Source organism: Cetorhinus maximus, chromosome 1 (genome assembly GCF_964194155.1).
Source record: "Cetorhinus maximus chromosome 1, sCetMax3.hap1.1, whole genome shotgun sequence".
Lineage (NCBI taxonomy): Eukaryota > Metazoa > Chordata > Chondrichthyes > Lamniformes > Cetorhinidae > Cetorhinus > Cetorhinus maximus.
In genome coordinates, this window is record NC_135879.1 from 162,592,773 (window position 1) to 162,608,379 (window position 15,607).

General features: G+C 41.1%; 1 protein-coding gene across 6 annotated transcripts in view; it reads right to left on the reverse strand.

Moving 5' to 3' along the window:
- The window catches only part of LOC144684868 (zinc finger SWIM domain-containing protein 6), a 189,347-nt gene that overhangs the window by 52,649 nt on the left and 121,091 nt on the right, over nucleotides 1-15,607 (reverse strand). For all 6 annotated transcript variants that reach the window (XM_078549204.1, XM_078549222.1, XM_078549213.1 and 3 more), the window contains 3 exons: nucleotides 8,708-9,064; nucleotides 7,059-7,207; nucleotides 2,462-2,612 (listed from right to left, as the gene is read on the reverse strand). In XM_078549204.1, the coding sequence (XP_078405330.1) occupies nucleotides 2,462-2,612; nucleotides 7,059-7,207; nucleotides 8,708-9,064 (657 nt within the window). The remainder of the gene's footprint in view (nucleotides 1-2,461; nucleotides 2,613-7,058; nucleotides 7,208-8,707; nucleotides 9,065-15,607) is intronic.

A 15,607-nucleotide genomic window follows, 5' to 3' on the forward strand; every position in this document is an offset into this window, starting at 1 on the left:
TGCCCTTTAGGCCCTTCATTTTCTTACCTTAACTGACTGCTCCCACCACACCCAGGACACCAGGTCCTTATCACTTCACTCCTCCATGCCCCCGAGTCCATCCATTGTTCACCCTTGGATCCCTCTTCCACTCCTCCCTGCACCCAAACCCACTCCATACCCATCCCCCATCTCACTCCCTTGCCAGCCTCCACGGAAGCTGCCATTCTCCTCCCTTCCCTTGTGCCACAGAGTTCAACAAGGAAAACCACTGACCTCAGCCACAACTGCACATTCCACCTTTAAATGAACGTGAACTGGGTGCCACGAAATTCTTGTGAGCCACTGACTTTATCATGAAGGTTGGGCGTAATCACAAAACAGTTTTAATATAATGAAGATTCATGGCATACAGATGTATTACAAGTAGGAACACCATGGGAATGCGCGAGGCTTGATCCATCACAAACACATCACTTGAGTTAACCTCTTAAATTTGAATCCAACGTTGGGAAAGTGAAATTTCAGCTCCCGGCTCATTAGTCACCCCATCCACCTAATTTCCCCTCTTTCAGGCCCCATAATATGCCCCCATTGCCTCAGCGCCTTTTCCCCTAAATTTGTATGCATACCCTTTGCTTTATAAGCCAAACAAATTTGTTTCAAATCCTTTTTGAAAAGCGGACAATAAATCATGAAACATAACAATGGATACATGGAAAAAGAATATTAAAACTGTAGAAACAGGCAAAAAAATACAAGTAGCTGCAACAAAACTTGAAACCACTAATAGGAGATGACCATGTTTGAACTGTATGTAACATCAGATAAATGAGGGATTAACCAAGGGATTAAGTCACATTACCACAGTCACTTTTGCATAAAAACAGTTTTAATGAAATGGTGCTTCAGTGGACGGTAACTACTTCAACCCTCGTTTTACCTCATTCAAGCTCATCATTTGGTAATCAGCTGGGAGGGGATAAAGTTGGATCAACACTCGTAAGTTTATCTTCCCTCCATCCACTGTTAGGTAGGAAAATAAGAACAGGAGGAGGTTATTAAGCCCTCATGCTTGTTCAGCCATTCAATTGGATCATGGTTGACCTCCTCCATTTAGCTACCTTTAATCCATTTTCCTCAATATCCTTACCTAACAAAAATCTATTGATCTCAGTCTTGAATATTTCAATTGACCCGATAACTACGGCCTTTTGAGGAAGACGGTTTCAGATGTCCACTATTATTTGTGAAAAGTGCTTCCTCACGTCACTTTGAAAAGGCCTAGATCTAAATTTAAGATTCCGCCCTCTTGGTCCTGATTTCTCCACTACATATTCCCAATCTCATCCCTTAAATCATATTAAATACCACAATTAGATAACCCCTTAACCACTCAAGGAAATACAAATCAAGCTTGTGCAACCTGTCCTCATACTTTAATCCTTTTCATACGCAGGAATCATTCTGGTGAACGTGAACGATACTCCTATCTAGGCTCCTTAACTCCACTTTAAATCTAGATTATCCAACACTGAAGCGAGGTTAACCAACCATCTGAGTGAAGCAAGAGTATGACTATCAGGCTGCTTCAATTTTTTGCAAATGATACCTGCTGCATCAGAATACTGATTTAAAAAGTCTGCAAAAAAGGCATCCTAGATTAGAAATTTAATTTGGACCCGAAGGAGATCCCAAGTCCCTGAAAGTCTTTTGAGGACAGGCCAACACCTGAAACAATTGCTCTTTTCAGAACTGTCTGTTTTTATTTCAAATTTCAAGCATTTACACAATATTTTTAAACTCTTCCAGGGAGCTTTAATTGAAGGCTGCTTACCTCTACATAAAGTGACTCATTTGTTGCGCTGCAGATTCAAAGTATGTACTCTCTCATAATTTACCATAAAAACCTAAACCCATAATCCCAGGGCACAACTTCAACATTCACAACAAGCACTGCTGTGCAATGCTTTCCGACAAGTTGGTTTATTAAAAACTTAGCGAAAAGTTTTGAACTTAACCACGGTTATACAAAGGTTCACAGTTAACCCCTTGAGGGTCACAGTAAATTTCAGCTGGAAATATTTGACTGTAAGTAGCTAGATTTTATTCCCCACCCCCCGCCCCCAAAGAATAGCAGGGGTGCAGAAACAAGCATTCTGTAGTATCACTACTTCCCTTTAGAGAGCATTCAGGGTCCACAGTCCACTTTGTAGGCAATAGGCAGGAAAAAATACATAAGGATTGCTGCAACCCAAGTAAATCCAGGGTTTAATTGAAAGCTTAATGCTATCTAATTTCTTAGAGATAGAACAAAGATTTTCACTTTGGTCTCCAACAGACCTGAATTTTAACTATTAGAATATTTATCATGTTTCCCAATGTGGCAGAAAATACAATGGTAAAAAAAACCCATGCCTCCACTACACAATCCCTTTTACAAGTTAATTAACAACTTTCCTTCCACACAACTCTTATTTACCCAGTTCATCCCAGAGCTGTCTATACTTGTCAGTCATTGCCGTTCCTTGTTGCCTCCACAGAGAAAGACGGGGGTCAGCCATAAACTGTTCTGTTATTAATGTTAACATCCGAGCACCATTTGAATCTCTCATCTTCAACATCTCCCGCACCTGCCAAACAGATAATTTATTAAAAGCAGAAGTTGCAGACATTATGGACCATTTATTTATTCTCTTCCAAAGTATGCATTTGTTGAACGTGCATTTGGAGGTTCTGGTCTCCCATCAATAGCTACAGCAAAGATACTCTCCTGCACAAGCTGCTAGGATCAGCTAAGCAGTTTCAATCAAGAAAGCAAAAACCTCTACCTACATCAATTCCCTTGCCCAATACCATTTTGTGTACCAAAATCATTTCAAACGAATGCCAAAGCAAAATGTGATCTTTGACCAGTTATTTCCTCAATAATATTAGTCATTTATGCAACAGTGGCTTCTCTATCCGTTTCACCTTGGCACTGCCACTACTAGTGCACTGTTACCCTGGGCATGGGTGCTTTCCCACCTAAATATTTTTCTTCTAATTTGTGTTATTGATCGCCAAGGTCATCAGATGCAAAGAAGTAATCTTACACAAAGGCAATGTGTAGTAATAGAAATTACCCTGTGAGAAACATGACAATTTACAAGAACACCCAAACTACTTTGTGTAAATTTTGAGTTACCTGCTTAGAGGATTGGGGGGCTGGGGGAGGGGGGGACAAGAGGAGTCAGCCAGCTAAACATTCCCCTATCCCCCTCTTTCAATCACTAGCCATTGACCTCTGCTGCAAAGTGGAATGCTAAAGTGTTGAGAGTGAGATGAGTAATTATGATAAACAGAAAATTTTAGATGAATTATGATCCTGGAGGGGTTGGGGGAGAAAATTGCAGAGACCCCAGAAATTCATGACAGTGGATATCTGCCAGGGAACTGGACAGTGGCCAACATAGTACAAGTTTTAAAAAAAGGGAACACTGAGCCAATCCAGGTATTTATAGGCCAGTTAACTTAGCATCCACCATGGGAAAAAAATTTGCAGCAGTCTTTAATTTAGGGTGAAATTACCACATATTTAAATAGAGAAAATAGATGCAAGCATCAGGGATTTCAAGAGGATGATTTTTCAGAATTTTGAGGAACCAGCAGGTATGATAGATGGAGGGAAATGTGGTGGATGCAGTGTGTCTGAACTATAGGAAAGCCTTTGACAGGGTAGAGCATGGAAGATTACTAGAGAAGGTTATGTTTTTGGAGTTTGGGGGTGGAGAGAAAACTGGATTAAAATTTGGTGTCAAGGACGTTTTTTTTTTAAAAAGAGTATTTGCAAGTGGGTAGTGGAACTCCTTTGAGCTCAATTCTCTTCATTGTACATATCAAGGATTTGGACATAGTCCTAGAGAGAGGTGTCAAAATGTGTGGGTAATATTAAAAGAGTAGGTATAGCTCATTCTTAAGACCAAAGGAAATTGCATAGGGATGTTGATAAGATGGGAGTTAAAAAGTGGTGGTTGAAATTGAAAGTTGAGGTTGAAATCAGCAAGTGTGACATGAAGCATTTTGGTTTAAAAAAAAGCTTATTAATTTAAGTAGGATAGATGTTGTGGAAGAGAAGAGCAACTTGAAAGGCACAACAGAATATTAAAGGCAGTACACCTGGTAGATAAGGGCATGAAAAAGATAATAGAATTGTAGGTTTTATCTCCTGAGGTACAGAATATAAAAGTCAAGCCATAAATGATGAGCCTATGTCAAACCTTAATAAAGCCTGCAGTTAGAACACTATGTGCCATGTTGGGCTGTAGCACTGTAGCAAGGATTTTAAGGTTTTAAAGAGGGTTCAGTACAGATTCACTAGGATTTTGCCTGATATGAAGAAATACAAAGAGAGACGCGAGATTTTCTTTTTAATTAAACACAGATTACAGAATCATACAAGAAGCTTTTAAAATTATGAAAGGATAGATAAAAGGTGGTTTCCAGGAGTTGAGTGGTCTAAAAGGAGGCGCCATAGATACAGGATTAAAAGCAGCAGATTTTGAACATAGGTCAGAAAAAACTCCTTCACAGAGGCCGGAATTTTCCCAGTGCCTTGCAGTTGGGTGGGCCATAAAAATAGCAGAACAATATTTCAGGCCGGCTCCCCCAACGTTCCCACCTCCACGCACTTCTGTGACTGGGTGACATCAGAGTGCTGCTGGCTACCTACTGGGCAGCAGCAGGAAAGCGATTAAGGGAGGCAATTGGGTAATTAAGCTGTGCTTTTTTCGTGCCATTTCAATTTTCCTGGAGGCAACCAAGGCCCTTGGAACATGCATGGCCCAGCTCGTAGGAGGCAAGTGCAGAGCGGGAGTACCCAACAGCTCCGGCTTTACTTAAGATTGGTAAATAACCAAAAAACAGCAGGCAGCTTGTGGTCAAATGTAGGGAGAGGCCTGCCATTGCGGCAGTCCCTCTCGGATACTGTTGCCACAGAGAATGCCGGGAATTAAGAAAATCATTCGACTACTTCCTCCCTCTCTTTGCAGTGCTCCTTCTGGCACCTCCATCACTGTAGCTAGACTGCAGGCACAGTGACAGCTGCCAGCCTCCCTTGTGCCGGCTCCTGATTGGCCCTCCTGCCTCTGCAGCCTGCCCGCCATCCCTAATTAGCCCCCTCCCGTGAAATTAAGCCAGTGGACACCAACGAAACGCATGGGGTTGGGACCCGGAAATGGTCACATGATGGCATCCCAACACTCACAGCAAAATTCAGGCCAGTGAGTTGAAAGACTGTGAAATTAATTTTCAGGGTTAGTGGTTGAAGCATAAATTATGTCAACATTCCAGATTATATTAGATAGCTGGGTGAAGAAAACGGATGAAGGGATAAGAAAGCAGGGTGGTTAATTCTGATTAAAAGCATTTGTTGTCCAGACGTGGACTCTTTGGACCAAATAGCTACTTCTCTGCTGCAAAGTTTATTATGCATCAGGTTAGCTGCGATGTTCCCACAGCCAATTAGCCAATCAACACTCATTCACACATGAAGAATTTCAACCAGGCAAAATACTAGAGGACAGCTGTTGTCTCTTTCTACTCCAGAGCTTTGAGAAGAAGGAAAAATATATAGTACACCGTATATGTAAACTGATTTGAATGTGAAGCATGTGACTTTTAAAATAAACAAATGGCAGCTTTTCCTACTTCCTACTTTCATGAGTCTATTTTACAACCCAAAAAAGTCTAGTGACCACCATGATTGGCAGAGCCCTGGCTTCCAAAGGGTAAAAAGAGGTTATCTTGCAGCTTCCCATCTACCATGGGACCAGCTTTGGTACTTCCCTATACCAGCCAGCTGAGACAGAGAAGTCAGCATATGGGTGGGCCCAGGGGAAAATTGCATTGCTAATTCAAACTCCTCCATTCCAATGTGCTGCATCAGCACACTAACTAAGCAATTTCCAATGCCGTAAATCTGTGGAAGACTTTACATGTACCGAGTTTAACAAAATGTTACTGCTGTGGAGAAGACTATTGTAAACAGGGGTACAAACATGGCAAACTTCAATTTTTATTTTGCAATTTATAATTTAATAGCTTGAACTCTCCAATTAGATATTTTTCCTCCAAAAAGAGAGTTTCCAAAAAAAGTCAAAATACAAGGGACAATTCAATGGTCCGGTGTTCCTGGTGGACAGTTATGCTCATAAAGAACAAGGCATTGATTAAAAAAAAGATAAATTGATGCAGGTGTTGAAGCTTTAACCCTGATCTGAACCTTGTTTGAACATGGCTCCCTGCTAGGATCGCAGGATTGGTATATTTACTTTGTGGTCTTTGAATATACTTGTAAAAAAAATACGAGGAAGGAAATCATGACATCATTTATGCTGCAGAACTTGACAAAAAGTCTAGACTTTACATTTAAAAGTCATGGCACTAAGTCACGATGCGCATGGAAATACCTGACTCAATTTAAGCTGTACCGTATGACTATACTGTAATATTCAGCATCCTTTTGCTACAGTGTAGATGCATTAAAAAAAGGTCAAATGCATTCTAAATGGGCTAATGATGCTTTAAGACAAGCCATTCACTTCCATCACTTGCAAAGAAATTAGCACTGAAAAGATCATATTTATCACAGACCAAGAGGTATTTTCCATGAAAACAATAATCAGGAGTTATTTTTTTTATAAAACAGGCTGAAAGTGAATTCTTTTACATAGTCTACCATACTCAAAGGATCTACTTATTGGTGCACTTCAAATAAGCCAAATCTCTTTTTAATGTTAATTATATTTTCAACTAATTTTAAAATCAAACCCAATGATGCAGCTTCAAGACAGCTTTAAAGTAAAATTAATTTTTTTAAAAACTTGGGGGGGGGAAAAATAACAAACTATCAGTACATCAATTTGGGTACAATTGATTTCATCTTAATGTTTTAGGCTCAAATGATTTTAGATCTTTGCTTAGTCATTTCTACTATTTGATTTACTTTTTGTGAATATTCAGTTTTGGTATTGATCCGAGGTTCACAGGCCATACATACACAGCAGCTGCAGGGTGAGGCACAAGTTAAAAATCCATACCTTTGCAAACAACAAGTTCAGCTGTTTTCCAGATCCATGGTAACCACCCTGGGAGAGGAAGAGTTTAACCTGTTCCTGGACCTGTTCCTCATCCAAGTGCCAACAGTTTTCATCATCAATGCTGGCTCCTGCTGTCGGGTCAGGGGCACCTTCATCCAAAGAAGAAAACCTTTAAAGTCGTATCAAATTAAGTTCAGTTCCAACATTAAAGGAGTAAAAGAAATATAGGTGGGGTGGTGGGGGTAGGGTGCAAGGGAAAATGTCAACCCAGTAATTCTAGTAGTCAACTGTTCAACTGCTTACCCAGAGGGCCGAGACACAGAATCCCTTATGCCTGCCCAATTGTGTAAGAGTGCAAACAGGTTAACTAAATGGTTATGTATTTTACAAATGGAAATCTCATTTTTGGGAAGGACAGGGGACCATTTTCACTCTGGAGATCACAGCTAAAACAATCCAATTGTTCTGGTGGAAAGACAAAGCACTGGAAAAGAGACAGAAGGGAGCAATGGGGGAGCAAAAATTTATTTTGTTTTCCTCTTAAAAATAATTTCACATTCCTGAAAAGCAAATAAAATAAATTGCCAAAAACAGCAAGAATGCTGCACAAGGTCTTTGGAAAAATGCCACAGAATGAACAGTGACACTGATAGGCCTCACCCAGCCTTGGTCTTTTCAGTGAGCAATGGCCACCAGGAAAGAAGCCTAAAATCAGGGACTCTCGGCAATTTGCTTTGGTGCTTTGCTAAAGGCAGTCCTGTTAATTCAATCATAAGAGCCAAGGACAAAAAATAAAAGAAAGCTGTAGGAACTAAAAGGATGGGAGGGAATTAACTACTGAACCAAGGGGAAAAAAATAAAAAGATGGAAGAGAAAAATTAACCAGACAGGGAAAAAAAGAATCTTAACTGTTAAAACCTGAATGGCTAAAAAAAAAAACCTGATGGGGAAAGGGAAAGGAATAAGCAAGTTAGATATTTTCAAATATATAATTCCCATTACATCAGCAGGCCCTCTAGCTGGGCAAACTATTTTACCACAATGACTCAACAAAGGCTCCCCAAATGCTCACCAAGGCAGTTAATCAAATCAAAATACATGCAATTTTGTACTGCCCTTTGTACACACCACCCGTCGCTACTACCGATTGAATGGTTTAGTGAGGTCCTCGGATTGGCCCCACTGGAGTTAGCGACAGCCCTGGCAGTGCACCGAGAAGACGATCAAACTTAACTATCTAGAGGAAGTAAAAGTCGTAACAAGGTTTCCGTAGGTGAACCTGTGGAAGGATCATTAAACTACCGGCACAGACTCGATGGGCCGAAGGACCTTTTTCTGTGCTGTGGACCTCTATGGCATCAGCAGAGAGCTTACTAGATCCAAACCATGGAGCCTTTCCACAAATATATTCGGCTAAACTACATTTCAGTGCCTTTTGTAATGGAGGACCATCCTGGGACATAAAGCCACTCTCTATTGATTTAGGGCTGCCTGGTCAATACTCTTGAGATATCTGGTTCAGTTTTAATAAATGCTGAAACACAATCTATAATTATGTAGTCAAAAAGTTTATACATTTACACATTAGAAAAAGCAGGTTTCAACCCAATAAAAGGAAAAATCAATGCCAGGTCAACGTGTGAACCTACCGTGTACTTGATTGATTTCAGAGTTCAGGGAGAGGATTTCATCGGCTAGTTTTTGGGCAGTAGGCAGAACTTCTGTATGATGTACTGTGATCAAATACTGAACAAATTTCTGCAATTGGTCTCGGTTCATCTGAAAAAGCGTCTCTGAAATGGGAAGATGCAACTTGACCTGATCGGGCTTCCGAATCCGGTACAACGATAGTGCTACAACGTGTGCGCAATAAAAGATGTCTTTGTTTCCGCAGCCACAGGTCACTGAGGTAATTTTGCAACGATCAAAACTGATAGCAACATTGCAAACAGATTCTGGTTCCGACTGCGTGGCAGGTTCAGTTACGGTGCCACTTAAGTGGAATCCTACAAAGGAAAGAGGGAATCATTTATCAGCAAAGTCACCTTGCTAGCATCTTATCTTCCTGCCGTACACTGCAACTACATCACAACATGGAGAAATACGTTTTGTAATACGAAAGCAAATATGTCAACAAGTAAAGCATGATCATGGAAGGAAAGATCCCCTAGGAAACAGTGATCATAACATGGTGGAATTTAGCATTCAGTTTGAGAGCGAGAAACTTGGATCAGAAACAACTGTGCTAAACTTAAGTAAGAGTAACTGCAAAGGAATGAAGGCAGAGATGGCTGGAATGGACTGGGAAAGAAATATAGCAGAAAAGATGGTTGATGAACAATGGCAGACGTTTGAGAAATGAGTTCATGACTCACAACAAAGATATATCCAAGTGAGGAAGGAGGATTCTAGGAAGGGGATAAACCAACCATGGTTAACCAAGGAAGTTAAGGATAGTATTAAATTGAAAGAAAAAACATACAATGTGGTAAAGATTAGTGGTAAACCAGAGGATTGGGAAAGTTTTAAAAACCAACAAAAGATGACCAAAAATAGTAAAGAGGGAGAAAATAAACTTTAAGGGTAAACTAGCAAGAAATATAAAAAATGGACAATAAGAGCTTCTTTGAATATATAAGGAAGAGAGGGGCCCAAGGTGAACATAGGCCCCTTAGCAAACGAGGCTGGGGAAATAACAATGGGGAACCAGGAAATGGCACAGGAGTTGAATAAATACTTTGCATCAGTTTTCACAGTAGAAGACACTAATAGCATTCCAAAAATACTAAATAATCAAGAGGCAAAAGGGGGGAGGAAATAAACACAATAACTATCATTAGAGAAAAAATACTAGGGAAACTAATGGGAGTAAAGGCTGATAAGTCACCTGGACCTGATAGGTTGCATCCTAGGGTATTAAAGGAAATAGCTACACAGATAATGAATGCACTGGTAGTAATCTTCCAAGAATCCTTAGATTCTGTAAAAATCCCAGAAGATTGGAAAACTGCCAAAGTAACACGCTTATTCAAAAAGGGAGGGAGAAAAAAAAAAGCAGGTAACTACAGGCGAGTTAGCTTAACATCTGTCATTGGGAAAATGTTAGAGTCTATTATAAAAGGATATAATAGAGAATTTAGAAATGCATAATATAATTAAGCAGAGTCAGCATGGCTTCATGAAGGTGAAATCATGCCTGACAAATATATTAGAATTCTTTGAGGAGGTAACAAGCAGGATAGATAAAGGGGAACCAGTAGATGTAATATATTTGGATTTCTAAAAGGCGCTTTATAAGGTACTACATATAAGGCTACTTAATAAGATAAGAGCCCATGGTGTTGGGGGTAGTATATTAGCATGGATAGAGGATTGCCTAAATAATAGAAGACAGAGTTGGGATACGGGGAGCATTTTCAGGATGGCAACCTGCAACTAGTGACGTGCCACAGGGATCAGTGCTGGGGCCACAATTATTTACAATATATTAATGACTTGCATGAGAGAAGTGAATGTAGTATCGCCAAGTTTGTGAGTGACACAAAAATAGGTGGGAAGGCATGTGCTAAGGATGACACATAGAGTCTTACAGAGGGATATAGACAGGTTAAGTAAGTGAGCAAAAACTTGGCAGATGGAATATAATGTGGGAAAATGTGAGGTTATGCACTTTGGCAGGAAGAATAGAGGAGCTGAATATTATTTAAACGGAGAAAGACTGCAAAAAGCTGCAGCACAGAGGGATTTGGGGGTCCTCATGCATGAATCACAAAAAGCTAGCATACAAATTCAGCAGGTAATAGGGAAGGCAAATGGAATGTTGGCCTTTATTTCAAAGGGAATGGAGTATAAAAATAGGGAAGCCTTGCTAAAACTATACAAGACCCTAGTTAGACCACACCTAGAACACTGAACAGTTTTGGTCCCATTATGTATGGAAAGATATACTGGCATTGGAGGCAGTCCAGAGAAGACTCACTAGGTCGATCTCGGGTATGGAGGTGTTTTCTTGTGAGGAGAGGTTAAGTAGGTTGGGCCTGTATTCACTGGAGTTGAGAAGAATGAGAGGCAACCTTATTGTAACACAAAAGATTCTTAGGGGGCTTGACAGGGTAGATGCTGAGTGGTTGTTTCCCGTTGTGGGAGAGTCTAGGACCAGAGGGCATAATCTCAGAGTAAGGGCTCACCCATTTAAGACAGAAATGAGGATGAATTTTTTTCTCTCAGAGGGTGGTGCATCTGTGGAATTCTTTACTGCAGAGGGCTGTAGAGGCTGGGTCGTTATGTATATTCAAAGCTGAGATATTCAGATTTTTAACCTGTAAGGGGATCGAGGGTGATGGGGAAAAGGCAGGAAAGTGGAGTTGAGAATCATCAGATCAGCCATGATCATTGAATGGGTGGAATGGTCTATTTCTGCTCCTACATCTTATGGTCTTTATGGAATGAAAAATTGTTGATTTGTTTTTAAGACACAAAAAAGGAGAGTTGATTGTATTAACCACATTGGAGGGAGGGAAAACCCTCCAAGTAGCTTCAGCATTCAATAACTGTTAAAATTCTGCATTTTTCAGCAATTGCTTTACCAACCAAATTATTTGCCAAGCAAGTTAAACCAGTCCACAGCCATGGCTGCACACCCCTCATTTCAACCCACGGTAGTGGAAGCCAGGCAGGGGTGAGGTGTTGCAACTTGTCAAAGGGGTGGGAGTTTCCCCCCTCCCACCCAAGTATAGCTAATAGATAATCTCCCTGTGCTGCTTACCCACAGGTGAAGCCAAGTCACACTTCTTACAATCCAAATTCTTGAAGCATGATGGTGTTAATTGTTCCAAAGCAAATAGGATGTGTTAAAAGTAATCTTATAATTAGGAAACTGAGCCAAAAAAGTTTCTGTACAGGAACAAACTTGACCAGAAGCTTTAACACTTGAGTTTATGTCCCTTTTATTTTTAATTAAAAAGACTGGAGGGATAAGAAGAGCAGAAGGGCAATAATTAAGAAAAGGACCTTTTAAAAAATGTATGAGAAATAAATCAGCAAACCAAGGTATGTAGATACAACTAATCTTTCAGCATTTTTTGATCGCTTGCCATGGTAATTGAAAAACTGAAGACAAAATACAGAACATTTCAAGCAAGCACAAGCAAAATTTATGGAGTAGTTTTCCATCCATGAAACAGTCAAGGTTACATTAGCAAAAATAAAAGGTAAACTGAAAGTTGCATCACAGCCAGTATTCAAAGGATTAAACCAACATTGACTTAAATGGCTTAAATCTACTCTGTCATATTAATCTTCTAGGGGCAATTAAAGTAGATCTTCAGTACCCAAAGGCTCTGCAGCAAAGAGTTGCTGAGATTTAACATGTGCAACTACTGGAGTTGTAAAGTGAATCGTCACAAATAAATGGCAAAGTACCAAGTTTGAGCCATATCATTTTAAAGCAAATCCTTAAATTTTCATCAATTTAAGAATTTTTCAGTTCTAAGAATCTCAACTGAATATTAAGACAAGTATAAAAGCAAAATTAGAATTATTTCATCAGAAGTGTGAAGACATCGAGGAGTAGCTTGTTCCTCCCAAACAACAGAATGTTGCCTTCCTAGTTATCATGACCCAGGGCACAAGGGGGCGTCGATGACACCTATTTACAAGTTTTCACTGACTCCATCTAATTTATACTTTGGATTCCCAGACACTTGTCTAAAACTGTTGTCCTTCACTTCTGGATCTTTGCTCAATTCCACCCCAGTCTAAATTGATAAACACCTCCCTCTGCTAGTTGCTGGACCTTGTAACTTCACCTCAGCTCTTGCAGGTCCTTCATTCAATTCCCAGCTTCCATCTAGTTAGATAATCACAGCTATGACAAGGAGGGAAACTACAATGTTCCTTAGCTACTCAGTTAAGCATATTCGGATATGGATTCAATTTCCTCAAATATTGGAGCAGTCCATTCCCGCATGCAAGCAAGACTGCGGCTACAAGAGCAGGTCAGAGGCTGGGACTTCTGTGGCAAGTAACTTACTTCCCAATTCCTCGAAGCCTGTCCACCATCTACAAGGCACAAGTCAGGAGTATGATGGAATACTCTCCACTTGCCTGGATGAGTGCAGCTCCAACAGCACTCAGAAGGTTGACACCAATCAGGACAAAGTAGCTGCTTGATTGGTACCCCATCCACCACCTTAAATATCCACTCCCTCCACCACTGTTGCACAGTGGCAGCAGTGTGTACCATCTACAGGATGCACTGCAGCAATTCATCAAGGCTCCTCCAACAGCACCTTCCAAGCCCACGACCTCTATGACCTAGAAGAACAAGGGCAGGAGGCGACTGAGAACACAACCACTGCAAGCTCTCCTCCAAGCCACACACCATCCTGACTTGGAACTGTATCACCGTCCCTTAAAATCCTGGAGCTTCTTCCCAACACGACTGCAGTGGTTCAAGAAGGTGGCTGACCACCACCTTCAAGCGCTGGACTTGCCAGCGACATTTGCATCCCACAAAAGAATTTAAAAACTGTCCCTCAGCTATGATGCTATTTTTATTTTTAAAGCAAAAAGGCCAGAAGCCAAGGCTCCGGTTGTGTTTACCTCGCACATATGTAGAGATGACATACCAGGTTGTGAGAGCACACAAGGAGTTTTATTCAATGCTTACAGCTGCTCACCTATAATTTAGTTTCTCCTTTTCAGTAATCACACCCCGGCTTAACTAATCACACACAGAGAACAGAAACACAAACACCGAACAATCAAACACCATAGATCCCATTTCTCATTCCTTCCTGGAAACATGGATAGGGGCAGGGAGAGATAAAAATCAGAAACAAAAATACCGCAGATGCAGGAAGATAAAATCAGGCTCAGCTACAGTACCAGGCCCCTTCCCTTCCCATGGTCAGGGCACCAGGGAGAATCTGCTTCATTTTGCCAGCCTGGTCACACAAATGGCTATTTGGGTAAGGTTGGAATAGGCCACTGTCCATGGAACCACATCTCAGCACGTCAAGAAAGTACTTCAGGAAAGAGGGTAGCTTTAAAAATGAAGGAAACCATTAGGATTTTCTGCACAAAAAGTGAATTTCAGTCTGGTGCAGTAATGGCTATCTTTGAGGTTAAGGCACATTTTTAGGATGAATGTGAGATAATCATATTTTCTTAGATTTAAAAGTTGCACAGCTGCAGCCAGGCATTTATGAAATCAGAACCTTAAGCCTCAGATGAGCCTCACTGGACATGTACAAGTTTTAAAAATGTAAATAAGGCATCGTTTCCCATAACAGTGTCCCTCCTCATTTTCCGCTCACTAAGTCTTTGCATTTACCTCACAGCTCTCCTTGCTTTCCTATTTTCTACCTCTCCCTGCGCCCCCAGCTCTCTTCCAGTTTCTTTCCCCGCCATCTTGGTTTTGTGTTTCATTTACACAAACTATGAATCCCACTTTGCACAGCTAATTTATTTCACTCTCCGTATTTACATCTGTACTTCACAGCTAATTAAGTCAGATGTTGCCATCCATTCCAAGATAGCCTAGTCGAAAAAAATGGGGAGGCGAATGGTTCAGCCACACTGAACTATAAATAGTGTCTGGGTGTCAGTTACCTCGGTGAGAAAGCAAAAAAAAAAAAGTCACCATAGACATCAAGACATCACATATTTTATGGTGCACAGACAGGTAGATGAACACACAGATGAACGAATAAAGTGAAGACTCCAAGAAGCAGCATTCTATAGAAAGCACAAAGCAAAATACTGACATCACTTTTCACCTCACAATTCAAGATGCGCGCTGATAGTCAGGAAATTAATGCAACTAAAATCAAAAAGGTTTGCTATTTTACCACAGTACACCACATCAAATCCAACAACTGCCACTTGAGCTAACAACTAAAATACCACAGGAAAAATAGGGCAGGCTAATCTGGTGAAATCACAAATTCGTCAGAGGCAATGGCCTGAATTTTAGGTTTGGCGGGGGAGTGCCATCAGTGGGAGCGGCAGCAGCTGTGAAATCCGCTCCCGCCCGCGATCGGCTCCCGACATCAATGTCACACTGGCCAGCCAATTAACTGCCGGCCAGCGTGAAACGCATGAGGCTCAGCACTGCTGGCGGAACGGGAAGAGGGCAGGCGCTAGGACAAATAAAGGTGCAGGCTGGGGGTTATATAATGGAGGTTCCTGAAGGCTGACAATCGTTGTTCAACAGCCTCAGGGAGCTGCTTCAAATTTCCAGAGGTCTGACTACTTTTCTCAGTTCTTGTGCTGCCCATTGTATCTGCAACATGTCATCCGTACCTGGAGCTGATGCCGGGAAATGCCTGGAGCCAGTCTGCCTCCTGTTTTTCTGATGAATGCCTGCTGGTTCTGCTGGAGGCAGTCAGTGCCTGATGTGATATCTTGCTGCCGTGAGGCGGAAACCACACTAAACAAAGGCGGCATGGACAGAGGTGGCAGGTCAGGTCAGGTCAGCAGACATGATGTAGTGCGTAGGATCTGGATCCAGTGCAGGGAAAAGTTCAATGACCTTCTGCACTCTG